The 27574-nt window shown below is 42.4% G+C and overlaps 1 protein-coding gene across 1 annotated transcript in view; it reads left to right on the forward strand.

Annotated features, from left to right (window-relative positions):
• The first annotated feature begins 1488 nt into the window (after nt 1-1488).
• The window catches only part of vwa5b1 (von Willebrand factor A domain containing 5B1), a 26633-nt gene continuing 547 nt past the window's right edge, over nt 1489-27574 (forward strand). The window contains exons 1-22 of the mRNA XM_068598281.1: nt 1489-1630; nt 4724-4880; nt 5042-5203; nt 7091-7310; nt 7504-7658; nt 8677-8808; nt 10028-10152; nt 11083-11259; nt 12364-12474; nt 12605-12807; nt 14040-14154; nt 14374-14559; nt 14800-14989; nt 15269-15468; nt 16805-17045; nt 20976-21269; nt 21398-21535; nt 22384-22518; nt 23095-23166; nt 23558-23627; nt 24748-24871; nt 25438-27574. The exon at nt 25438-27574 is cut by the window's right edge and continues 547 nt beyond it. Coding sequence (XP_068454382.1) covers nt 4742-4880; nt 5042-5203; nt 7091-7310; nt 7504-7658; nt 8677-8808; nt 10028-10152; nt 11083-11259; nt 12364-12474; nt 12605-12807; nt 14040-14154; nt 14374-14559; nt 14800-14989; nt 15269-15468; nt 16805-17045; nt 20976-21269; nt 21398-21535; nt 22384-22518; nt 23095-23166; nt 23558-23627; nt 24748-24871; nt 25438-26082 — 3834 coding nt within the window. The 5' untranslated portion in view covers nt 1489-1630; nt 4724-4741 and the 3' untranslated portion in view covers nt 26083-27574. The remainder of the gene's footprint in view (nt 1631-4723; nt 4881-5041; nt 5204-7090; nt 7311-7503; nt 7659-8676; nt 8809-10027; nt 10153-11082; nt 11260-12363; nt 12475-12604; nt 12808-14039; nt 14155-14373; nt 14560-14799; nt 14990-15268; nt 15469-16804; nt 17046-20975; nt 21270-21397; nt 21536-22383; nt 22519-23094; nt 23167-23557; nt 23628-24747; nt 24872-25437) is intronic.

Genomic DNA, 27574 nt, shown 5'->3' on the forward strand with positions numbered 1-27574 from the left:
AAGCATTAGCAATTTATCATAACTTTTCTTTTCACCACATTTACCAACATGCTTGATTACCGTGTTTTTGAAGAGGACACAGCCTCTCTGTTCAATGTGGAGCTAAAACAATTAGACTAATTGTTGAGTCAGTCCTCTAAGTAATGATCTCTGGTTTCAGCTTATCTAACATTGTAATTTGTTTGTTTTCTTTGTCTTATGTGATCGCAAACTGAATTCATTTGAGCAATTTCATTACGTTGAGTTTGAAGAATGCTTTACAGCAATTGTCACTATTTCCAACAATTTATAGACCAAATAACAAATCAAGAAAACTATACATATGAATAGAAAATGAAAATAATCTTTAGCTGTTGCCCCATTATGTTAGGATTTGTTACATAAACAATAACTTGTAGTTATGAGACTGAGAGAAAGAGAATGCAATGTGCCATTTTGGTAGTTCTAAAAATGCAGATGATGCCTGTTGTGTGTGTGTGCGCGTGCATGTGTGTGTGTGTGTGTGTGTATGTGTGAGACTGTGTGAGAGACTGTGTGAGAGAGAGTGTGAGACTGTGTTCGAGAGGTTGAGAAACAGATAGACAATGAGAGGGAAGGAGAGAGAGGAGAGGGAGAAGGGTGTGTGTGGGTGTGTGGGTGTGTGTGTTGAGTGGGGGTGGGGGGTGGGCAGACCTGGTTTTATTGTCTGCAAGTTAATTCAATTTGGAGGCGGATGCTGAGTTTCAGATAACCCACCCACACGCAGACACCATCTACGTTTTCAGGACCATACGAAAAATGACTGTAAACACACATTAATTGTCATGGTAACATCTCAATAAAACAGATGGATAATCACAAAACATTAGAGACAGCCAAGCACCCACATTGGATTTGAAAACATTCATGGATTTTCCAATAACACCCGAGAGAGGAAGAGAAGGGGATTATAGGTAACGTGAGGGAGACATGTGTTGCTCCCCCACCCACCTCTCTGTCTCTGCACGCCTTTAAAAAAAATAATAAAATAAACTCTACTATGTGTTACGGTACATGTGAAATATTCTGATCCTCGGCTATGATAAAGGATACCTGACTGGTTCCAGTTGTCATCGATTTCAGGGAGAGCTGCTCGAGTGAGTGGGTGGTGCTGATGCTTTGAATGGGAAGGGGGATGTTTATTGGAATAACTGGACCCACTGTCTCAGCCCCTCTCTCTCTCTCTCTCTCTCTCTCTCTCTCTCTCTCTCTCTCTCTCTCTCTCTCTCTCTCACTCTCTCTCTTCCCCTCTCTCAAAGCCCTCCAAATCCAGCATCCATAGGGAGGAGGAAGATGAAGAGGAGGCGGAGAATAAATGAAACTGTTTTTGTAACCACATGTTGCTGTGCTTGATTGAACTGCTGCTGCAACAGCTCCTGGGTTACCCACCTTTCTCTTCTTCTTCAGTGTACATTCAACTAACGATGTGGCCGCCGCATCTGTAGTTTCTACCACCTGTGGCAGCACTCCTATTCCCGCTTCGCCACAGAGAGAGAGAACAAAAAAAGGGGAGCTGAGAGAGGTCGGAGAGGAGGGGGATATCTTTCATGATAAGTGGACTTCTGTCAGAGAGAGAGAGCCTTGCTGCATACCCAGTTGACACAAATGAAAGGTAAGATAATGAGTCTGATGCTGTGATCATATCAGATGCATTTTGATGTCACAGTGTGTCTCTCTGATGATGCATATATTAAACATCCCCGTCATTCATTTGAAAAGCAGAAACGGTTGACCTGTCAGATGATTCAAACTAACAGTGATGCATCATGCTTTACAATGTAAACAGATATACAAGACACTGTTTTTCAACAGGTGGTTAGCACAGCATCTGCTCTCTGTTTTGACACTAATGAGTGCGGAGAAGTGTGGCAACGCTGACAGGAAATGTTGAGAGTCGATGGTTTGGTGATCTTTTAGCAAACCCAGGAGGGTGGAAGGGTGATTCATGTGACTGAGCCAAACAGGAAGGAAGCATCCTGGGACCGCCACTTTCAACATAAATTATTATAAGCAAGGGACACCTCTGAAAAAACACTTGTCGTGCAGCTCATGAAATGTTCATTTGGTTAAAGCTTAATATTAACTTGTTCGGGAATTTGAATTCACATCACCTTGATGAGCTAGATCTTAAATTTGACATTTATTGTTGTTCAGTGTCTCATCACTTATGTTGTCATGTTTTTTTGCATTAAGAGAGTTTGCAGTGCAGTAAACTGGATGAAGAGACTGTTTTTATAGATGAACAAAGGGATGTGTACCTGTTTGATTCTTAATCAGTGGTTGACTGGACACATGGTGGCACTGTTGAGACAGACAACTAAACAGACTTACGTCTGTATGACCTTATCCTCGCCATGAAAACCCATATTGTGCCCAAAATGTGGGTTTGACTCGGATCGTTTGGTTTAAGAAAGATTCATTTTTGATTGATTCTGAAGGGCGCCGCTTGTGTGGCAAGGGAGTCTGAAAGTTGGTGTCTTTGGAGATTAGTTAAACGGGTAGGAATTTTACGAGAGAATGTGATTTTATGTCAAGAAAATAAATGGCGTAGTATTTTAACTGCAGTCAGTCACAGGATCGTAAATGAAGGCATTAAAACTGGTCAGTCTGCAGCCAAGCAAGCAAGCAAGCAAGCCGAGCTGTCTCTATGGAAATTGCTTTCGTCATAACACTTCCTATCAAGCCTGTGTGCTGGGGCTCTGGTCGTGTAGCAGACACAGACCCTTGACAGCACATAATCAAGATTGCTGGTGGAGGAGACGACATTAACAATGAAGCACGGCCCAGAAGCAACATATCCATTTACTGTGGAACTTACTTGCTATATTCCTCCTCATTCTCACGTATCTGAAGATAATTTTGTGATCACCTCACATGTGACTGAATATATATATTGTTGAAATAATATTTTAACCCTAAATTTGTTTTATTGCCGTGACCCTCATCTCAAATGGTCACACTTCTTAATGGCTTTTTGGTTTTACATCATACCCTTGGAGACTAATGAGGTTATAATATCAATTTGCACTATCAGATGGTCCTGCACTGAATATTCATCTCGAAAGCTGCTTTCATCTAGTTTGTCCGTAATGAGGCCTTGCTGTGTGTTTGATGTACATACTTGGTAACAAGATCCTTGCAGACCCCTTTACACAACTAAATTTCTTCCCTCCGGTACCAGACACAAGAACAGCTTCTACAGGCCGTCACCCTGATGCATACCCAATAACCTTGAAACACCAATAACATCCACAGCTCTCAATATATATTGGCATTTTACAGTTTTTAAAGAACATATTTTCGATAAGTAAATACAATCTTTCACTGTTAATACAAATCCTACACGCTGTAGTTTATATACACGTACAGACTCTCCATCATCAACCAGCCCTCTTGTGTACGTCCTGTCTATGTTTGTTGTCCTTTGTTGTCCTTATTCCTGGCTGTTATGTCTATTTCTGTGTCGATACAGTAAGAGCAAAGCTGTGCAAAAACAAGTCAAATTCTTGGTAAATGCATGTATAGGTTACTTGACTAATAAAAGTGCATCTGAACAAAGTTTTGGTTTCATAAATGATATTTATGATGATCATTTTATTCTTTCAAAATATACATTTTCCTGGTCTTAATCACATGCCCCCTAAAGGCTCAACAAATGCTATTTAGCACGTATGCTAAGTTTAGTTAGCTAGACAACAACAATGCCAAAGTTATTCTGAATCAACTATTGGCTGTGTTTTCATTCTTAAGATGTTCCTCAGAGAAAGACACAACTCTGAAAATCAGGATGGCAAACCTTGAGGTTGTGCAGGACAAAACGCTAGCAGCTAACAGCTAGCAGCTAACAGCTAGCAGCTAACAGCTAGCAGCTAGTAGCTAACGCAGGCTCTCCACTTCCAGTCAGAGTATTAATTCAAGCTCACAGGCCAGATGTTTTTTCTGTCTGTGTGGTGTCTTTACATACATCCACAGCTAGTTTGTTTATTCTGATTAACTTATGACATTGTTGTTGCTCAATGGTGGAACATAATCAAGTACTGTACTTAAGTACAGTTTTGAGGAACTTACCACAATAAATCATCACACACATGATGATGTATTATTGTGGATGAAGATAAGACTTTTGGTAAAACTATATATATACAAGCTCCCTGGCACTATACATAGAACAAACATTAAAAGAAAACATTACAGCATCAATATCCTTCTTATAATTCAATGATATTATATGCATTATTCAGAAATGAACCATTTTGCTTGCGGAGTGCTTTCACTTTCGGTGGTTTCAGTATTTGATGCCAATCGATTTTATAAAAATGTTATATGCATGACATTTATTTGTTCCTGGAATATTTCCTCACTGTGATATTGATATTCTTCCTCTCAAGAAATGAACTGGTTTTGTAACTTATGGGAGCAGTTTGTTGAGCTTTCTTTAGAGGCAGGAGACATGTGATTGGCTGGAGAAATGATTTGAGAATGAACATCCAATAAAACTCTGCTATTATTACAATAAGAATATATAAAAAAAACATTTCATAGTCATGGGTTAAATTGTAATAATGTTTCAATTGTTGTCTTGACTATAAAGTATATTTTACACAATGTATTCATATGTTTATTCATTTCATTATAACAGCCTTTGTGTTTGAAGTGTCATATAATTATCTCTTGATTTCTTTGGCCTTTGTTGGCACCCAACCAGAATCCTAAAAGCAACACCATGCCTGGACTCATTAACAAGGAGAACCGGAGCGCTCTGCCCCTCAGTGTCTCTGACATCACTTCCTGTGTCATGGGTTACACTCTGGCCATGACCGCCTCTATGACCTATGAAAATATTGAGGATCATGCAATTGAGGGTGAGTGTGTACTCTACAGGAAACAAAGTTGTTTATGCTAGATACTTTCAACCAACCTAATGCTCTGAAACACACTGTTGTGAAATAATTGACTGGATGTATTTAATGATGCGTCTTCTGGTTCATGCCCTTATTTTCTTTCCTCTCCAACTGCTTTTTAGGGATCTTTATTTATCCGCTCGAGGAAAATTCTATTGTTGTGGGGTTTGAGTCCATGATATCGAGTCAGATTATAACACTGCAAATTAAAGACAAGGCAAAAATTGACGACTGTTTTGTGGATTGCTGCAACACATCGAATGGAGCCCTCCAGAGTGGCAGCGGTAAGATTGAAACTGCTTTAATCAATATTGTTATATTAGTAATGGATTGAATTGCTGTGTGAAACCCTGTTTTTAGTCAGCTGTGAAAAAAATGTCTCTGATATCTCTGATAACCGTACTGTACGCTACCTTCTCAGCACCAAATGACAAAGTTAGTGACAAGCTGGTGAACATAATGGAGCATTTAGCAGCTGAAGAGACTTTCCCAATGAGTTGCTGGGGTGCAAAACGAAACAGAGTGAAAAGAGAGTGACCTTTAAAGCTTACATTTGCCCTGTCATCTGAAACATGACGTCCATTTTTATGTTAACGTTGCTCTGTGTCCGCTGGACGTGTAAATCAGCGCCCATCCTTTTGGAAACCATGAGCCAAAATCCTCCTGCACCCATTTTAAGTCCCAGCATGCCCCATTCAGACAATCTTTTGGCATAAAGTACGTCATTTTTCCATTTTGGAACCGAACGACACAGTTGTTTTGACTGAAACTCCTTCCTAACAGACCAAGTCTTTGTGTTATTGTGATTTTTGTTGCAGATTCCGATTCTTTAGGTCCTAATCTTTCCAAAAAGGTGTCTTATTGACCGCTCCAGGAGGCATTTTTGGGGAATCTGGCTCATATCATGCTGGATATTCATAGTTACGACCAAAAAAAAAATACAATAAACACAAGTATTTGAATTAATTTGGGGTTCATACGACAACTGAAACACGGGGAAAAGGCGGTCTGGAGAGAAAAATTGGTTCCACGGTTTTCAACGGGTTAAATTTTGGTTTGGGGCCACCGCTGGTCTTGTGATCCTATAGAAAGGGCCACACAGATATTTTAGAAAGTTTACTAATTTATTTACTTTTAGATTAATAACATATTTCCATCATACTTAACAAAAAAGGGAAGGATGGAGGCACTTCTCTCATAATTGACCAGTCATGTCTGGTTCTCCTTGTGCCTCTGAACGTAACGTTTAGATCACTGTTGCACTGCAAGCCAATAAGTTTTCATTTGCAACAGACTCGGGACACTCTCCGCATCCGCAGGTCTGCAAACCGCTGCCCCGCATAACCCGCTCGCTTCTCTTCCAAAACTGGCCGGTCATGTGCGGTCACCTTTGACCTTTGCCATTATTCTGAGCCAAACTAAATATGATAATTCTGGCCTTATGTAGCGGACTCCTCTTCCCCTTACCAATGGCCCGCGGGCCGCCAGTTTGAGACCCCGGCCTCAAAGGTGTTCACAATGCAATCTGCTGCTTTCAGCTTGTTCTGCTGCTCATGTCGGTTTAAAGGGGCACTGCTGGACTGTAATGTTATGACGCACGGTTATCTTGTGTCAGGATTGTGATCACAAAAATGGACGCTTTGAAAGACATTCGACAGTTAAGGTCTGAGGGAATGTTTCCATTTGGGAAAATACAGAATCCAAGTTTTTTGGATCTTGACTCATTGTAAACACTAAAAGCCAGGATATGTCTGCCAGTGATGCTTCAATTTTCATCATTCTTTTTCATAGTCAGACTCTAAAAATACTACAAATGTATGTAAATGAAATACTAATTAGTTGAAGTACCACTTTAAGTCTTCGGTAATATGATTATGTTGATAAATACATTTTAATCAGATGGTTACTTTTTACAGACAGAATTATGGGATTTGTTTAGGTACAACAGAAATTAAACAGTACAATGGTTAATTTGGAGTGTAATGTAATTTAAATAACAACATCATAGTGTGGTAGGTCACCTAAACAAATAAGCTCATTGTCACTCCTTATCTCTAACAAATAAGTTGTATTTCAGGCATAAAGCATAGCAGCTTAGCATTTGCTTAAGCGCCTTCATCAATTGTGGTAAACTAAAAGAATTGCTTGCTCATCCATTCTGGTTTTTACAGGACATATAGTGATTGATGAGGATTTGGAGAGGACGGTGTTAGTGGTCAACCTCGGGATCATCCCTCCTATGGAGACGGTTCATATTCTGGTGAGCACCTCCTCTGAGCTGTCCACCCTGCCCAACGGAGGCATCATGGTCTCGTCCCCATCGGTGTGTACGCCTCGGGTACAGAGGACCATCAACGAGGAGCAGGGACTATCCCCGAACTTCTCCAGAACGTAAGAAAACAGACACATGAATAAAATATAAAAGTCAAATATTGTTTAATATTACACCATGTTCAAAATTTGGTATATTTTGAAGTTGGATTTTCGAGCCAAAAAACATTGTTGTGTGTGGATGGAAACTGACATTTCCTATGTTAAGTCAGGATGGTTTCATTTAAATGTAGTTATGCTTTGCTAATTTTAGGCGGGACAGGCACAGTAGTGCCTCAAGTCCTCACGATCAAACTCCTAACTTCCCTCAGCTGGGGTTGGCTTCACTGCTGGAGGAGGAGGCCATCAACTCCATGGACTACGAGTTTAACTTCCAGCTAGAGATACGGGCCCCTTATCTCCTTGCAGGTCAGAGCAATTACCCAATACTGGTGACATATTTGATTGTCTAGCTGTATAAACTAGCAAATATACTTGGAAATCGTGGCATTGAACCCATGAGCTATCAAGAAATAATACAGATTTTCTAAGTTGGTGTGATCACTTGAGCTCTCCTGTAATCAAGCATTGCATTTCAGTGCTCCTTCAAAGTCCTTGGAAGTGTCAGCGCTCCTTGAAAATTATAATTCCTGCAATAAGAAGTGTGTTTTACTGTCACACATTGCTGAACACTCTTATATAATGGCATGTTTTGACTTTTGGGAGGTATGCAAAGTCGCTTTCTTGCTTGTGCGTGAGTCAGATGAGAAGGTTGAGATCATTGTCATGCATGTCAGCTTTAATATGAAGCTACAGCCAGTAGACGGTTAGCTTAGCTTAGCATAAAGACTGGAAACGGATAGCCTGCCTCTGTCCAGAGGTTCCGCGGCGCCTCTAAAGCTCACCAATGATCACGTTTTTTCTGATTAGGTTAATCTGTGCACGTCTTGTTACCGCAAAGAGGTGCAGCAGGCAATTAGTGGAGTCAGCCCAGAAACAGTCACATCCTGTAACCCCATTAGCAAGCTTTACAGGTGCAGGTAATTGGATTTTGTGAACGTGGGAAATATTTTCTTTAGAATCTTTATACTAGAGGCTGTAGCTTTATATTTATCCTATATTAGAATAATCATATTGTAATCAAACTCTCAACAAAAAAAGCACATTTTTTTTGAGATGCACACTTTTTCAAAATAAGGGATTGCTTTACATTTGGTGCTTTCATCATCATGGTAATTCTCCCATTGAAACTCATAATTGCTGGTTGTTTGTTCAAACTGCAACAGCGCCTGAAGGCATCAAAGCATACATTGCTTTTAGCGTCTTTTGGTTCATCACAAGATGAGTGTTACGTATCAGTGGGACCTGCTGTTGTGTTATTCATTTTTTATTACTGGAGGTGAAGCCGCCGGTTATTTAATCTACTGTGTTTGTTGCTCCTGTGTAGGTGTAGAAAGCCCGTCTCACGCCATCCGAGCTGATGCGGACCCTCTGGCTCGCTCCGCCACCAGTGTTGTTATCACTCTGGCTGACAAGTACACTTACGACTGTCCTGTAGAAATCCTCATCTACCCCAGCGGTAGGTCCACGGCTTCAAAACTCACCTTGCGATTGATTGTCCAAACCTCCTCTCTCAAGTACAATACTTTTGAAATACACTTTTTCTGCTCTGTCAGGGTTATTAAATACCATGTTTGGTGTCAAGGTCACTGCCATGTGATTTACCGCCTCACTTTGTGTTTCTCTTGTTGTGTGACATGCCAGTCAGACTGTGTTGTGTGGGTGTGCGATGTAAGGTCCGTGTTGTTTTTTTCTTCTTTCCTTGTGTTCTCATTTCTCTCTTTGCAGTCATGACCTACACTATGTGTGGGCCAGTTGTCTCCCAGAGGCAGGAATGAGACCCGGCTCTCGCAGATCCAATAGCCCTTTTATGAAGGTTTTGTTCACAAACAGACCTGCTGCCACTGCCGGGCAATTTAATTCAGCTCAGACCGGTGCTGCAGTTTCAATCACAACATGGATGCTCAGCTCGAGCAGAGATAGACAAAACTGAGTGGCGTTACAGGCATGTGTGTGTGTGTGTGTGTGTGTGTGTGTGTGTGTGTGTGTGTGTGTGTGTGTGTGTGTGTGTGTGTGTGTGTGTGTTACAATAAACAAAACTGAAAGGAGCCGTGTATTTTCATCACCAGCTCGGTTGATTAATGGACTGACACACACGCTTTGTCTTGTATACGACAAGGTTACTGCTGAGTTCACCACGTGAAATTTGAGATTCCAACAATCTAATACCTGTTTCATTGCCAAAGTAAGAATCTATTAAACCAATATGTGAAATGTCTCTGGAGTTATTCCTTAAATACATTCATTTTTTTTTGACATTTCTATTACATTTCCCTGCAGTATATACCAATGACTAATACTATAATTCAATTAACCAACAAACATGACCTCGCACTAGAGAAAAGGTAACTTATTAAGGGTCCATCTATGAATTTTACATACGGTCTGAAACAATAGTAATTAATCTTTTGCACAAATCACATTTACAACTAATGTTCTTTGTAAATAAAATGTAATTCATTCAATTTCAGGCATTTCTTTGGTGGAAAACTGAAATAAATGCCTTTTGAAGACTCCAAAATTCCAGGATTCACGCAACCTTCTGAGCTAATTGTGTTCTCTTGAGACTCAGCTGTGATCCTGCATCAATGTGTGGATACTTCTGCACCACAGATATGTATAATCTGTCTATAATATGTATAGTAATGTCTACATTTTGACCAACTGTGTCACTTCAGAACCTCATCTGCCACATGTGCTCATTGAGAATGGAGACATGACTCAGGAGGAGTACGATGAATATATTCACGGTCGGAGCGATTTCATCAAGGCTGCCAAGAAGGACTCCAGCAATGAGAGGAAAGTGAGTGTGTCATTGACATCCGCGCCATGTACTTGAACTGATGACATTACCACACCACCAGGAGAGTGGTAAAGACTACAAAGTAGTGCAATGTCATGAATACTATATTAGGAAGCTGCAATGATTATGCCAAAATGTTTTTGTCGTGTCTAACAACATAATGCAATCCAGTGGAGGGGGAAGTGAAAATACTCCTCGACAAGTAAATGTATGATGAGTAAAATATACTGAAAGTATCAAAAGTAAAAGTACTCATTCTGCTTTAAACTGTTTTTCTATTATATATGTTTTTGGACTAAAATGATTGGTGTATTACTATGTTTAAGGGTTTTTCTAATTACTGTGTTCAGACAGAATCTACCAGCTTATGAGAAACATTTAAGTTTAAAGATCACCAAATTTGGAGACTCAAAGGTTTCACTGGACAGGAAAGGGTGTGAAACATGTAAAGCTGTCAGACAAATGGAGTGAAAAAAAGAACAATATTTGCCTTTAGAAATGTTTCGGAGTAGAAATATAAAGTAGCGTCATAAAAAAAAGACAACCGATAATAGTACAATAAGTTTAAAATTCTACTTACTTCCCATCTCACCAGCATGTGTCTACCTGCCTTGTGTCCGGTCCATGTGCTATGAGCAGTAAAGTGACCAGTGCAGGTAACCAGAAGAAGAAAGAGTACTTATCAGTAGCTATAAAATGGGTTTCTATGGAAACACTGCACGAAAGCGTCACGTTTGGATTAGAATTTCCTGCACGTCTACAATAATAGATGTCCTTTGCCTATCAGCCCGATCAAGTCCCCTTTATTGCCTTTCCTTAAGTGTGACAATTAAGCCTGTCAATTCATAAATCCAGTTATCTCCCGGTGCCAAATCACCCATTTTTTTTAAAAATTCACGCCTTTGATTTCTGTTCCTCTGCCGTTTACAGATAGACGTCATCCACAGGCGACTCCACAAGGACATCCTCCACAACCCCGTGGTCATGCTGAACTTTTGCCCCGACCTCAAGTCCATCAGCTCGGACCTGAGGAAGGTTCACGGCGAGTTCATCTTCCTCATTGACCGCAGCGGCAGCATGAGCGGGGTGAACATCAACTGTGTGAAGGTATTTTTGAAATCTCAATGCGCGTCGTCATATTTCTTGCATATGCACACGCAAACACACAGACGTACGCTGATTTGCATATAAATTGTCACGTCACTGCTTTAAAGATTTTGTTTATTTGTGCTTTTTTGCATGCTGAATTTGTTATAGTGTAGTTGACACACAACACAACACAATAATGATATTTAAAGGAACGCTAATGCCTCAAAACACATGAACATGAAATGTCATTAGAGGCTGTATAATAGATTTCTCGGCTCACCAGCAAACTGATTCTGCACTCTTTGTTGATTATCGATCATGCAAGTCATTCATTATTCCCCAAATATCTCCCAGACAGAAATACTTTGAAGTCTTGCAGACATCATGTGACTTTTCTTCAATATCTACACAGCCAAGTCGTTCAAGGTTGATATTTGTTTCAATATGTTCTTAGATTATTTGGCTGCTTGTGCATTGACCCTTTCCCTTTGGTGTGATGCTGACCGGCGGTGGTGATTTGGGACTTGAGACTTTTTTTATTGGATGTGTCTGACACTCTACAGTCTGGGCATAAGGCCCCGGTAAAGGCCAGTGATATTATGGCTATTTATCACTGACCTTCAAAAAAATCCTGCAGAATGGCTTTCAAAATGTCTTAAAACATTACAGTAATAGTCATCTTTTTTTTCTTTGTGAATGCATCTGAAGAGTTTTTTTTTAGGATTGATTGTCTGTGGTCTTTGTACTCCTTACCTGAATGAAGGTTGAGCTAAGTGGTGTTTCTCTCGACACTGCCCTTCTGCTGCAGGAGAAGCAGTGATGGATGAAAGGGCACTGCGTGATGCCACTTTTCTTTTCTCCTCTCCTTGAGAAAATCTGCTGTGCGGGGACGACAGCTGTGTCGGTGCACCGTGCTTTCATTCAACCCGACGTCAGCAGACATAGTTGTAATGCGGTGGACATGTTCAACGGGGCATTAAGCACCCAATTGCCGCACGCTGAATTTGTTATAGATCGTAATCTTAAAAGAGCATTGTCTTTTTAAAATTTCCTTTGTTCTGTTCTAGTTTTTTTAACGTTAATTTAATCTGCTCCCGGTCTCTCTCTCTCTTTTTTTCTCAGGATGCCATGGTGGTGATTCTCAAAAGCCTCGTTCCAGGCTGCCTTTTTAACATCATAGGCTTTGGCTCCAAATTCAAATCATTATTCACAACCAGCCAGAGCTATGAGGAGGTAAAGCAGCTGTGGAATACAGCGATGCAGCACTGTTGTAAAAAAAAAATTAAAAAAATCGAGCCAAAACAATCGTAAGATGCTGTAACTCCAAAAATATGTTTATTTTTTCCTCCCCTCTCCATCTCAGGAAGCCCTGGCTCTGGCTTGTGATTATGTTCGGAAGATCAGAGCCGACATGGGGGGGACCAACGTCCTGGCGCCGCTCAATTGGATCCTGAGGCAGCCGATGTTCAGCGGACACCCCCGCCTCCTCTTCTTGCTCACCGATGGAACCGTCGGCAACACGGGCAGAGTTATCGAGCTGGTCCGCAGCCACGCACGCCACATCAGGCGAGTATTACTGTTAAGGCTCACAACTGACCTCCATTCTGAATGTTATAATACAGGCAAAAGATCAATAATGAGAAACATTGTTGGGGATGTTGTCATATTGTCTCAAATTAACTTGTCAAAGCTGTTCTGGTTGAACATTTTGATTTGTACTTGCAGACATTGCAGCACATGACCCACATTAACGCGTATGACAGTGGCGACTGTTGTAGGGACAGCACAGGCTGAGAAGCTACTGTATGTCAATGCAAATGATAAAAAATGTCACCTTTTGTTCATGACAATCATGCAAATAGAACACAGCTGACAGGGGAGATGAACTCCCATCCAGGGATTGTCAGGGGCTTAAATGAACAACCGCTGTGCAACACTAATCCCCCGAAATGAAATCCAGAAATCTGTGTTGAATGTTATGTGAATGTCAAACATTATGTACATCAACACAGAGAATCTGTCCCAAGAGGAGAAGACGAGGACATTTATGCAGCTTTTTTTAACTTTAGATGAGAAAAGAAACGTTTTAATGTTGCATCTGGAGGAAGGAAATCTAAATGCTCTTGTAAAGATGCACACACACACACAAACTGGCATCTGATAGTGAGCGCCGGTGGCACAATAGATCTGGAAGACACTGGGAAATCATTTCATTCTGAAGCCTGCATCAAAGTCTCACACTGTGAATCCTGCTCCTGAGTCACTCTGGAAATAATTGACTTTTGTCTTCCCCCTTTTAATGGATGACCGCCCCCAGAGGATTGCATTAGGTACACAGAGCCTGGCCAATTTATTGACACTGGCTTGGTCATTATCACGCTATGCTTACAAATCAGCGCAGCCAGTGAGAGACAAGACCAAACAACAATGAATCTCTGTCCCAAAAATCCATGTGAGGTGGTCTTCTACCAACAGTATGAGAGGTGACATTTCTCTTTTAATCTAGACTCATTAAAAATGCAAAAGGGACGTAGCTGGTGCATTGACGTCAGCCAGCTCATCCCTCTGTGAAAAATGTAATGAAAATGGTAAAATTCTGCATCAACCAACCTCCCAGGAGCAATCTGAGAGGCAGAAGGCGTGTCTCTACTTCCCTACATGGAAGAGCATATCCTGTTTGGCTCTTTTCTAACCGAAAAAAATATCTCCAAAGCAGCTCTTTTAATCCCTGCAAAATGTGTGTATCCTGAGAAGACACCTGCTATCATGGGGCCGCTGTGTTTATTGTGTTTGTGCAGATGTTTTACTTTCGGCATAGGACAGAACGCTTGCAGGAGGCTGGTGCAGGGACTGGCCAGAGTTTCCAAAGGAACAGCAGAGTTCCTGGCTGAAGGAGAGAGGCTGCAGCCTAAGGTACTCATTTCCATCTTTGTGTATCACTCAAATGTCTGGCAGTTAATCTGAGGGTCACTAGAGAGCAATTATACTTTAGTTTCTAAACACAGAGTGTCTTACAGTGATGCCAATTGGGAAATCATATCTCAGATACGCCTTAGCTGTACGTACAGGTCAGTGAGAGGCGGTGTGTGATGTCTGGAAGTCTATTTTAGTCGTTTTACTTTTACTCCACAGATGATAAAGTCGCTGAAGAAAACCATGTCTCCGGTACTCAGTGACATTTCCATTGATTGGCTCTTTCCTGAGACGAAAGAAGTGCTGCTGTCCCCTGTGGGCAACACCTTCCTGTTCCCAGGGGACCGCCTGATTGGCTACAGTGTGGTTTGCGACGCCACCCGCTACCACGCCAACCCCAAATCCGTAAGTGCAAGACGATCGATTGAAAGAAGACAAAAGGCTGCATGACCTTCTGTGAATACTTCTGAAAAGGAAATTAATTGTGTTAATACCCAGTTTGATAAATCATTCAGTTGTTTCATTTTAATGACTTGTTACTCTGAAAGGTGTTTTCATGGAGACTAATAAAGCCCTTGGGGCCAACTGTGAAGGACATATTTTAATCAAACGTTGGATATGTCACCTAACTCCAAATTTGAACAGGATAAGAGGAGGAGATACAGCATGATGCGCTCCATTGAGTCCGCCAGCTCCGTGTTTTACCAATCTCAAGAGGAGGACGCGGTGAAGACAGGCGGCGACCTTCCGGGGTCCTACAGAGAAGCACCGCTGTCTGATTCCTACCAAGACTCTATGATAGACAACCCTGTCACCACAGAGCCAGACACCGCAGGTAAGAACCAACACGGCATGTAACCCGTCGCTGCTCCACTAGTCTTTTTGTCACACAGATGTCGGCTGGACTAATGAGCCGGCCGTGGCAATCAGCTGAAACTGTCCTTCCAGTCGGGCCAGCCAATAACTTAGCTTACGCACATACAATGTACTGCAGATAAAATGCCTGATTTAGCTTCACGGTGTCTGCTCTTTTCTAGTATGAGGGAAGGATTCAAAAGCATAAAGCAAAATGTCAAAGATTGCTGTATTGACTGGTTTTTGTGCTGACAATCAGGGTTGGATTGTAAGATGTCTCCGAGAAGGCGTGCGTACAGCACCAACCAGATAACAGACTACAATCCGGCAAAGAAGGTCTACACTCCCAGTGATCCCAGCTCTGTGGTGGCAAAGAATCCACTGAGGAGAGCCAAAGTCCAGGAGCTGATCGGCCAGATGAGTCCTGAGCATGAGGCCCAGTGGAGGAACGACTACCAGGTGCGGTCTCTCGCCGCCAAGAATAATATTCACGTGACAGATCTCAAACCAGTAAAAACTGAGCTGTCTCTAACATAACACACAGGTTGTATGTTTAGGTGCACGCATGCACAAAAAGTGTGCATGCACATTAAAGTGTTTTTATCTGCAAAAGCAGGAGCATCTCATTTTGTGTCGTAACTTAGTGTTCATATGGCCTTTATATGGAACACAACATATTTGTATTCGGTCTGTGTTGATGAATTAAACAGCCATCTGACCCTCTGGACTGAAGTGTAATGAAGAACAGACTAATGTGCGCTCCTCAATGATGAAGGGCAACATTTATGAATGATAATTAGGTTTGAATATTGCTCGGGGAGCATCTCAGTATAACTAAACAGAGTTCACTGAGCTGTGGAGACATTATATTTTCTTTTTGTTAATTACGCTGAGGATCCACTGCCCCTTGTTTTATAATTCATTTATATAATTAAGATAATAATAAGTATGAGTTAATTGAGTAACATTCTATTTACTTGTTTGTCTATTTCCTGAAAAATCAAAGTCATACAGTTCAGATATTAATTTAATCTGCCCAAGCGCGCTGAGAAGATGAAGGCTTTTACCCGTCTCCAGAAACTCAAAACAGGCTTGGGTTATATTTATTCATTTCAAACATGTGTTTTGAATCACAATGCAGAAATATTTGATAATGAAATATGTATCTTTTTGGTTATAGTCACTCGGTGTGACAAAATGAAAAATGCGTGAGGCACTATTTTGCTAATTTCTTTGCTAACGCCTTTCTCACGGCGGGTTATGCGCACGTTTGGCGGTGATGATCCCAATATCGACCGCCACCCATGCTTGGTTCTCCGCCGGATCAGCTAGCGCCAGTGCGGCTAGTTAGCGCCAGTGCGGCTAGTTAGCGCCAGTGCGGCTAGCTAACGCCAGTGCGGCTGGCTAACGCCAGTGCGGCTAGCTAGCGCCAGTGCGGCTAGCTAGCGCCAGTGCGGCTAGCTAACGCCAGTGCGGCTAGCTAGCGCCAGTGCGGCTTGCTAGCGCTGTGGAGGTGGTGAGACAGGGAAGGGGTTTCCTCGCCGCCAGACCTGTTTTCCATCGCGCCTTCTCGAGTTAGCGTGATGGTGAATTTTGCGGTAGTTAATATTGTTCCTTCTGATGTGGCTGGTGCTCTTGAGTGTGCAGCGGTTTAGTGCTGCAGTTTTGTTGGATTGTTTTGTTGTGTTTTGTCTTCGTCTTGTTGGCGTGGACAACACGCATTGTCCGTTGATGACGCAGCATCCCGTCATGTGCGTATTTATATAAACCTGGGTATGTTCAACATTGTTTTCAGCCACAGTTGGCGAGCCTTTGTGCCACATCTTCCAGCGGGCGTCCAGCGAGCTGTCACAGGCCGCCCACTCAACAGGAGCCGCTCCTGCAGCAGGAAGCTGACTCAGAGCTTCATTCGCAGCCTCAAGACAATCCTCAGCACGGCAGCGGCAGCGCGCCGCCTGCAGCTCGCAACTCCGCTGGGGAAGATGGATCCAGATCGTCCACTGACAGCCCTTCTGTTGGCAGCGTTGGAGATACGGGTGAGACCACAAACACAACAAATCGTTTTTTACTGAAAGTGACAACAATTCATTTGATTATCTTCTGCATGTGCATGATTTATGTTGGATTAAATCAATGTGGTTTTGTTTATTTTTTATTTTTGGTGAATATGTGTTTATGGCAGAATGAAACCAAACCAAGCAACACATCTTTTAATTAGGGCTGCAACTAATGGTTATTTTAATCACCTTTTAGGTGCTTTTGATTTTTCCTTAAATTCTAAATTACAACACTGAAACATATATCAAATATAATTAATTATATTTGTTCGTCCACGCCAGCATTTTTACAATGCCGACGCAGACGTCTGGAAAGTGGGAAGAAAAGTTACGTGAATCAGAAAAAGTAAATAACTTACTCTTAATCATTCACACAACCCCTTCTGTTAAGTTATATATAAGAAAAGTTTTGTAAATATCATCCTAACATCTGAAAGAGTAAATCGCTTTACTCCTTCAGGATCAGACTAATTTACAGAAACTTCTCTTATTTATAACATTCACCCCTCCGGAGAAAAGGAGAAAAGGGATAACCCAAATCCTCCGGAGGGGGACGAACCCACAAAAAAAAAAAAAAAAAAGAGAGTAAAGTTATGCAAATGTTTCTGTTGGAGTGAGATCTAACAAAGTAGAACGCGTACTCTTTCAGTGAACATTTACATAACCTCATGTTAACATTTTGTGAGAAAACCAGAAAAACTCACAAAATATATAAATAGGAAAAAGTTTAGGAAATTAGTCAGACTGACTAATGCACACCACTTTCTCTTATTTATACCCTGGGGCCTTCCCAGGAGGAAATGGTTAATTAATCTGACATCTGAAACTTACTGTTTCTCTGTCAAACTAATTCACATTACCTCCTGTACTTAAAATTGTTCGGAATACTCCAAAAAACACACAATTATAAATAAAAAAAGGTCTTGTAAATTAGTCATCTGAAAGAGTAAAACCCTTACTCTTTCAGCAACAGACTAATTTACATGACCTTGTCTTATTTATAACCTGGACCACCCAGAGGGAAAGGGATAAACCTCCGGGGGGGAGACGGCCATCAGCGGATGGGCACCATGCCCATGATAGCTGAAGTCCATGTGGTTTTTCGGGTGAAACTTCACAAGATTTTGTCCGGGGGCTCGTCCAGGAGTCAACCTCTCTGCGCCGAACCCTTTCTTTCTGACCAGAAAGGGTCTGTGCGAGGTTTGAGGAGCACAGCTAACGTGCCCACCTCTGGGCTCTGTGTCCTCGTGCTTGATGAAGAGTGTCGTGGACTGCAGATCAACCAGCAAATCCCGAAGAGCGTCATGGTCTTCAAATGAATCATACGGCGGGGAGACGATCATCAGCTCGTACGCCTCCTGCACATATGCGCTGTCCTCCATGTGCTCTGTCAGGTGACACATCGTGATGAAATCGTGTCGGAGAGCCTGGGCGGGTGTCAACCTCATCTCCGAATCCGGAGAGAGGAGCCACTCGAGAAGGTGCGAAAACGCCATCATGTCTTCGCGTTCGATAGAGTCCCTTGGTCTTGAATGGGACTTTATCGCTTCTTCCAAGCTCCCAACTGTGTCAAAACACCATTCGCCCGGTTGCGGCCAGACCCCGGTGGCATCCCTGTGCTCCGTTGGTGTTTTCAGTCTCCATGTATGATAGTAGGGGGAGGGCTGTTCTTTCTCGAAGAACGCCCAGGTGGTAGTCCCTGCATCGAGTACATGGTCCCCTGGCTGACCGAGGAGACTGCAAACGGTCCTCATGGTGTCGTATGTCGATTGTCCGCAGAAAATGTCCTTGCCAAAAAACAAATAGGCCAAGGTACATCCAAGTCCCCACATGTCGACGGCTTCACATATGGGTAGGCCCAAGTCCACCTCCGGAGCTCTGTAGCCTACCGGCTGCATGATGGTGCCTGTCTTGACTTCGGAGGTCGGCCTGGCCAGACCGAAGTCAATCAGTTTGACTTTGAAGGGCTCATCCTCCTGATTTATCAACATGACATTGTCAGGTTTCAAATCGGTGTGGATGATGCCAACACCCTTCAAAGCTTCGAATGCAACCAGTAGCTGACGCGCTATCGGACGGATCTCGTTGAGAGTCAGCGGTGCCCGTCTCTGCACCACGAAATCCCACAAGCTCATGTCCAGCATTTCAAAGGCAACACAAGGCATGTCTTGCGCAATGAAATTGTCTTTGTACTCCAAGAGGTTGTTCTTAACAGGGTCAAGGGTCCTAAGTTTCTGTAACATGTCCACCTCTTCGATGTGGTCATCAAGGTCCATATGGATCTTAATGGCCGTCGTCTCAGAGGTTCGCAAGTTTACACACTTTGCAACTTTGCCAAAACACCCTTCTCCGATATACTTCAATGCGAGATACTGTGTCGACTTGTTGCAGAAAACATTTTCCTTTCTGACTTGAAAGGGCACAAGTGCTGAAGAAGTCATGTTCGCTAGCAAATGTTTCCAAAAGGAACTCCAAGTTGAGTACAATAACTGCTTGCAAAGTACGTAAGGTGAGAGTTGGATACTGTGTGTACATATGAGCTCTCGTTCATCAAAGGTATCAAAGCCTTCGCATAATTAAACAGACAGTCGATCAGAATGTTTGTTCTGGAACATCGGCCATGTGACCTGGTCATGTGATCAGCCAACTCTGCTTTCTAAATTCTTATTTTTCTTCAAAATGAAGATGGTTTTACTGGCCTATAGTGTACAGGGATAGTTCTCAACTGTTTTTTAGTGATACTTCCTGTGAAATAGTTTTTCAGTCAAGTGCCCTCTAACCAGCACAAATTAATTTTTGGTTGAAAAAAAGATGTCATTCACAGCTCTGTCTGATTTAATAAGAATATATCAAATTCAGTGTATAAACTCACAGTTATATTTTATTGAATATTTATTAAATAGCTATTTTTTGAACCGTTAAGGAATTACAGACATTTTTACACAATCATCACCAATTTAGTAGACTGTGAAGTAATTGAACAATTGTTTTCCAAGTGATTTTATTATGGCCTGTTATAAGATCTCATTATGCGGATATTAATTTTTTTATCACAGTTTTAAAACTGTATTAAAAGCACATAGAAGCGATCTAAAAGCTTTTATGTTGAAGGTGACTCCGCAAGCTGCAGCTGACCCAGATGCTCCTCCATTAGCAACATGGCGGCTACCGTCAGTAGCATTAGCAGCGTCTCGTTGCTGTGTTGTAAACGCAGGTCTGCGTTCTGCACCTCAGAGGAGATATTTACGCGTTGCTTCTCTTGAAGCCTTCGCGGTATTTTAAAACGAAAACGTTATCCAACCCAAACACGGGGAATGAACGACTTGCGAGCGAGCTAACGACAACGGTTAGCTTAGCTGCTAAGGTATTGTACACGCAACGCGACTATGCAGTGACACACGAGAGGATACAACAAGCTGCAGAACCTCCTGGACCTTCGCGCTCCGCTCCACTTAACTGTTTTGTTCAATACTTAAACATTTCCACGACGTATTGAGTAATAACTCAAACAAAAACTGCTTTGGAAGTGACTGTAATTCAAACCAAGACCAAAGTGCACATATTCACCCTGATGTCTTAAAAAGGGATTTAAATTACTTTCATCCAAAATGAGAAAAGATGACTCATGATCAAGCGCAGAGGTGACTCTTAAGAAGGGCAGGAAATGGTTTTCCTAATTGGGAACAGAGGAGAAAATGTCTCAGAAAAAAATAAAAGGTAGCATTTTGTAAAACTATTATTTGAGCTCTGTTCACGCTGACTGAACACAGAGAGCTTTGAAAGCATATTTCATGAATTAATTCAACAGAAATCCAGTTAGCAGATGACAAGCTTCAGATGGATTTGAGTGCATGACTAATCACAAAAAGAAAAATGCACATTCGGGAATCAAACCTGTGATATTTCCAGATGGTTACGGACACCAGCTGTGTCAAGCAGAAACCCCGCAGGAGACACACCCTTCAAACCTGGGTGCAGCCAACCAGCCCAAAGGTGACTGCAAGGCTGTAGTGTCCGGCCTGCTGTGTGGGAAACCAGTCAAGTGGGAGGTCGTCTTTGACATCGAGCCCTTCCTGAACGGCCGTGAACGCGAGGAAAAGGTGCACGAGGAGCTGTGGAACGAGACCTTCCACCACATGGCTGGACGCTCCATCATATGTGACTTTGAGCACATGGTGGATAAGGAGTGTGAGATTGAACACGGTGAGCTCAACTGGGATGTAATTGTTCATGGGAGACGTTGGAGATTTTATGATTATAATTTATAGCGTACCATGATGTAATCCTTTGATATGTTAATTATTGTGATGACTTCATTTGATGATTCACAGGCCCTGGCAGGAAGTACCAGCTGTACGCTATTCATACCAGCAAAGCCTGCAATATACTGAGCAAATACACAGCGTTTGTTCCCATCGACCTGGACACTAATGAGTATTTGCAGACATGTATTGAATACATAAACGGTGGTAAGTCATATAGATCTGCTCGTAATCTTGATCACCCATAGTTCCATGCTCGCATGTTTGAACAGAACATTGACCTCAAACAAAACCCGGAGCAATTTTTTTCAGTGGAACTTCCTTTGTTTGCAGTTTAGTTGTTATATCGAGTTTGCAGTTTTACGTGCGGTTATGTGCTGGAGCTTTAGCATCATATAGCTTAGCCTGTTTCCCCAAACTGTTGAACTATTCCTTTCACTTTTAATGCAGCAACCTGTTAATTTCTCTCCTGACTTGCAGACTTGACACTGGAGTCCACATCTGAGACTAAACTAAAGCAAGCCTAGCTAAAAGTTAAAAAAAGAAAATTGTTCAGCTAGAAAACTGTTTATTATGGAAGTCCATTTCCGCCACAAAAAAAAAATTAGGACCAAAAAAAATGAGGACAAAAATAAATTAATCTTTTTTTTTTTTTTTCGTTGCCTATTTTTTATGTATCCACAAAAAAATAGGCAACGAAAAAAAACAACAACATTTTCTTTTGTTTCCCGTTTCATTCCAGGAGAAAAATGAGAACTTGACTACTGATAGCAATTGTCAAAATTACAGTTAAAGCCTAAATATAATTGTAGCTAATACATGTACACACAAAGTACATTGTTGTCCTTCCATTGACCATTTTTAAGAACTGAGTAAAATGCAAAGTCCACACATATATTAAATGAATTATTTATTCAGATATTTAAACACAGCATACACAACTGCATGTGTTTTCATTTGAACTGCAGTTTCCTTTTCCTCGCAACAGCAGGAAGACTTTAATTTATTGAGTTCATGCATGCATTTTTTAATTAACGATGTCATGTTATTTCCAGGTGAAGGTCTGAAGCGGGGCTCACATCCAGGGTCTCGTTCAGGGAGCAGGAAGAACAGAGGGTACTCCATCGGACTGGGTCGCTCTCAGTCTGGCGGCATGTGTGAAGAACCTGAAGACGTCCTGCTGCCCAACAGTAGGCTTCTTTATATTTAGCTCACATTTCATTTCCAACTTCATTGAGATAGAAGTACACAAGGCGGTAGGGGCCCGCGGCTCTGAATTCGAGAACCATTGCAAGTAGAAAGATATCATATTCGGGGAGAAGGTAGAATTACATTTTTCCAGATTCATGTTTATACATCTATTCAAATCCATTTTAATATTAAATGGAAAGGCTGCAGTCTTGCATTGCTGGTAGCTAGGAGACATTGAGCCCTCGCAAAGCTGCGTGCTGCTTTACATTAAAAATATTTCAACTTCAACAAAAGGGCAAACCGTTTTAAATTGGCTTGCAGCGGTGGCATAGCAACAGCAGGTGATCGAAACGAGCACACTGCTTGAGCATCAGCTTGGCACGGCCAGTTAAAAAGAAGAGGCGTACACACACAGCGGGGGAAAAAGATGCAGACGAGCGTTAGTGTTGGCAAGGCTTGTCTTTTCTTTTAACGCCGAGTTATGTTTTGGGGAAAAAGAGGGATTTCTTAAGTTAAGTAGTGAAATGAAATAAAGTGCAGTTGACAATCGTTCAATCGTTTTATCATTGTTGCAGATGGAGACGATGGCGTCTCTCCATGTAGCACCCCCTCCTCCGCCGGCTGGGAGAGAAGTAACTTCACAGAGGGTACGTGCCACACATCAACCGGTCAGTGAATTTGTGGCGTCTCATCCGTTTTCTTCCACGAAGACCTTCGACACAAACCATCTGCCCGTCTTTTTCTGGACAAAACACAGTTGCATTGTTCCAAATGTGAAACATGAGATTGACATTTAAGTCCCTCTTGTTGTGGTTTATGGACAAACGCTGTCCAGACCTTCTAAAAAAAAAAAACAACAACAATAGTGACAACATATTGAAGGCAAAAACACACAAGAGGAAGTGTTTTATCTTCCTCTGGTTTCACTTACATCTCATTGGATGTTTTAAATCTTTATGAGAGACTAAAAGTGCCACTGCTTCTTTCTCGCTCCTGCTCTTGTCTAATACTGCCTGCCGCTGTCTCTTTGTCTCCAAGTCTTCCAAAGGAGTCCGTCAGTGACCTCTGATCAATCACCGAAATTGGTGGAGAGCCTTTTTTCTGCCAGGTGGGTGATTGGAGACTTGCTGGCTACACACTTGTTCTGTAGCTGTGGTACCACTGCATGAGCGAACACAGGGAATTCAGCTATTTAAACCTGTTCTTTTTTTAAACATCTTTGTGCATCAGCTGATTTTGACTTTGGAGAGGGCTGTCTTAAGGTAAATGCCTCAGGATAATACTGGACTATTTAAAAAAAAACAAGACCAGGAGTCTACAGCCATGCTAGCAGCTCTATGAGGCTTTAAGTCTCATGTTGTCCGATCTCTGGTGGCGTCACTCAAGCGAGAGGTGAAAGTTGTTGAGACGGAAGACATTCATTGTGTTGCACTCGCTCGATCGCATGAAAAGTGTCGCTCGGAGCGAGTGTGAGTCGAGAGAAAATCCCAATAAAGACGTTGGAAAGGTGGCGAGGGGAAACGGTTTGAGGAGACATTTGAAACTCCGACAATCAAATCTGATTTGTTAAGTTGAACAAAATCTTGGGCGCTCGTGCGATGAGAAGTCCAGTAGCTTCTCTGCTTTCGGTGTTTTAAAAGTTCTCGCTCTGTCCTCCTGGTCAACTAACACAAAATAGTCCCTTCTTAAAGGAACAGTTACACCATCCTAGTACATGCAGCATCCATCTTGTCTACACATTTCATGCACACCTGAAACACCTTTCTACGGTCATTACTATCGCTTATTCATTATTATATCCCTTTTATGCATTGCATTTTACACATAGATAATATTTATTCACCAGTGCTAGCCATAATAAGCTTATACTTAGCCCTTTAGGCACAGCGGTGATTTGAGCTAAGTACTAAATGTATAATTGTTGAGACGACGCCTAATGTTGGCACTGGTACAGTGAATTTATGTACTTAATCGTATGGCAATCCATAGTTTAGACATTTTAGCCTGAAACAATGTGACCTTGATTGCGTAACCCACATTGAGCCAGGCTGCTAGCATGGCTAAATAAGCGTCAATTTATTTATTTATTGGATTCCTTTTGCAAATCTACACACGGACCAGAGTAATCAATAACAGTCGCTTTCTCTATCTTCATAAAAACAGTACGTGGCGTGTGCTTAGCATACTGTGATGTACATCCGCCTCTCTCTCTCTCTCTGCGCTACAAGGTTGGCCCTCAGCAGGACTCGTCTCCTGACTCGGGCTGCCAAAGGATTCATGGGTCGATCTCAAAGCAAGTCCGGCGATTCAATTGGCGAGAGCGACAACGAGAACAAAGACTACATTCCTCTGGTGAGCTGGGGATCTACATCACATGCGATGGCTCTCGTCAACCTGCGTTTCTCCTGATGGGCATTCATTTGGACTGACTTGACTGTGACAGTCAGAGTGCATACGCAGTTCTAAGATGTTTTGCACCGTGAATATATGGGATTTAAATCCAACCACCAGGCTCGGCTTGTGAGACAACAGGGGGCTTTTGTTTGTGAGAAAGCGAGAGACACACTACACAAACAAAACCCTAGAATTGCGGAAACCATTGTAAAGCCACAATGGGGTGTGATCGTAGTGTCATGTTTTACAATTGTATTGCGATCGAATAAAAAAGAAAAGCAGAAGACTCTTTATTTTTCATACTGTCATTAATTATTGACTGCATGAGAACAGCTTTTTCTCCTCGCACCATAATTCTCACAATCAGAGAAGACTCGAAGGCTGTTTCAGACAAAGGGTGAATACAGTATGAGGAAAGTGTATTTTATATAATTAAATCATGAAAGTATGAACCTGAAAATGAGCATATGCCCCCGTTAAAGGTTGGGGAAAAGTCGAGTTCTAAACTATTTTCTTCTGCACAGGTGTTGTTGCAGTTGGCTAGTGGTGCATTTCCGCTGGACACGGCTCTGTGTGAAGCCATTACTGTGCCCATGGACAAGTTAAAGTGGACGTCCCCCTTCACCAGCCACCGCAGCAGCCTGGGCCACCTGTCTCACTCCGGCGGCAGCCGTCGCGCCGAGAGCGCCGACGACGGACACGGATCGCCGTGCGAAACAGAAATGAGTCGGCAACCCGCGGAACACGCCGCGTTCAGCCCGTCTCAACTGTCCAGGAGCTATTGGACGGACGCCGCTCCTTCCACGGCGTCCGAGCCCCCCTACTTCTCCCCACCCCCGCAGGACAGCGGACGGGGCTCCGGATCGGGGGGCTTGGAAGCAGCGTCGCCCGGCGGCAGCAGCGTGCCAAAGAGAATGCTGGATCCAGAGAGCATGGTGTGGGCCACCGCCGTGGCCCTCGCCTGGCTGGAGCACAGCTCCGCCAGTCATTTCATCGAGTGGGAACTCGTAGCCGCCAAGGCCAGCATGTGGCTGACGGCGCAGGAAATCCCCGAAGGCCGAGACTTAGCCTCCGTCAAGGCCGCGGCCAACCAGCTCTTCATGATCCTCAGACACTGGGATGAAAACCTGCAACTGAACATGCTCTGTTACAACCCCAACAGTGTCTGAGGCCATGATCCAGACGGCGGGAAAGCACGCAATTCCATACTATGCTAACTGAGGCTGTAGTATCGTCTGTTTGTCCTCTGGAGTCCGATTTTGCCGTTTTGCAGTTGTGAACAATATGTATTTTCTTCTGTTCTGTGCCGTATCTCCAAACATATCACAGGCCCTATCAGAGGCACTATGTGCAAGCTTTTACCTCGCAGGTGCCACATACTGTAGCTGGATCCGCGTTAGCTAAAAGGATCTCGTCAGATTTATTCCACAGATTTTTGAGTTTTAATGGCAAAGAACATCAGTGTTAAATTAGTAGCATGCTAGACCACTGACCGTCAACCATTTGAGAAAAGCTCTTATTGTCATCATATTGATGTTACGGGGTGAATGCTGCGAAACGATTGTACGAGGAAAAACTGTTAGACTGATTGACACATACTATTTTTAAATCTTTACAGATTTTTTTCTGAATTGATTGTATTGTGGTTGAAAATGTTACATGACAACATCCGGGTACTTGCAAGCATTACTGCCTGTCTTTTCTATTACCATTACAGTGTTCTTAATATTTGCCATTCTGCAAACACAGAAAAATATGCAAAAAGCTAAAGAAATTTAAAATGTAAGTTATTATTTGTTTAAAAAAATACGTGCTTTGGTGGGAATCTATGAATGTGTAGCTCAATGTCATTTACTGTTTATTATTTATTATACATAGAGTTTATATTTTCTCACTTATCTGAGTGCACCCGTCCTTTTTGATCATGCAGCCATCTTTTCATTCAAAGAGAGTGACACAGATCTGGGTTCAGTAGCTTCAAACAGAGGGTGCAAAAAAAACTAAGGATGGGTAAAATGCAGAGAAGAATTCCCCCACTGTGGGATTAATAAAGAAATGTATATATATTTCTGCATCTGCATCTCCCCCTGCGCCCCACCTGTAATACCCCCATGCCCCACTAGAGGGTCGCGCCCTACAGTTTGAGAACCACTGGCCTATGGCGTCTCTGGGTGACAGATGCACGCTCCCTCACGGACGCACACATGATCCTCCTGCCAGAGAAAACCATCCAGCTCTTCTAGACCGCATTAAATTCATGTTGATACCAAGAAAAAAAAAGATTAATCGCTTTACAGACGGTTTTTTTCCAATAATGTGGATAAGGAACAATGCTCTTTGGGCCGCCGTGTGTCACATGATCACGTTGCAATACCCTGTGCAGCTAATAATATTGAAAAAACACTTTTTTTCCGGACCTGGGCTGCACTTGAATAGTAAAATTTAAAAAAATGTTAAATGTTGAATGTCTTTTCTTAACTTCTGATGTCCCCCCGAACCCTCTTTTCCTAAATCTGTATGAATTGTCCTTCCAGACTTGCCAAACGAGCTAGTAGTTAATCACCAACGAGGACGTGCCGATACACACTCGCACACTTAGTAATGAATTCTTTCGCAGCTGGTGCAACCTACCGGTAATCCTGAGGAGTCGTGCTCACAGCT

This window comes from Clinocottus analis, unplaced genomic scaffold (assembly GCF_023055335.1).
Source record: "Clinocottus analis isolate CAN_PGR_092001 unplaced genomic scaffold, fCliAna1.0.p SCAF_4, whole genome shotgun sequence".
Lineage (NCBI taxonomy): Eukaryota > Metazoa > Chordata > Actinopteri > Perciformes > Cottidae > Clinocottus > Clinocottus analis.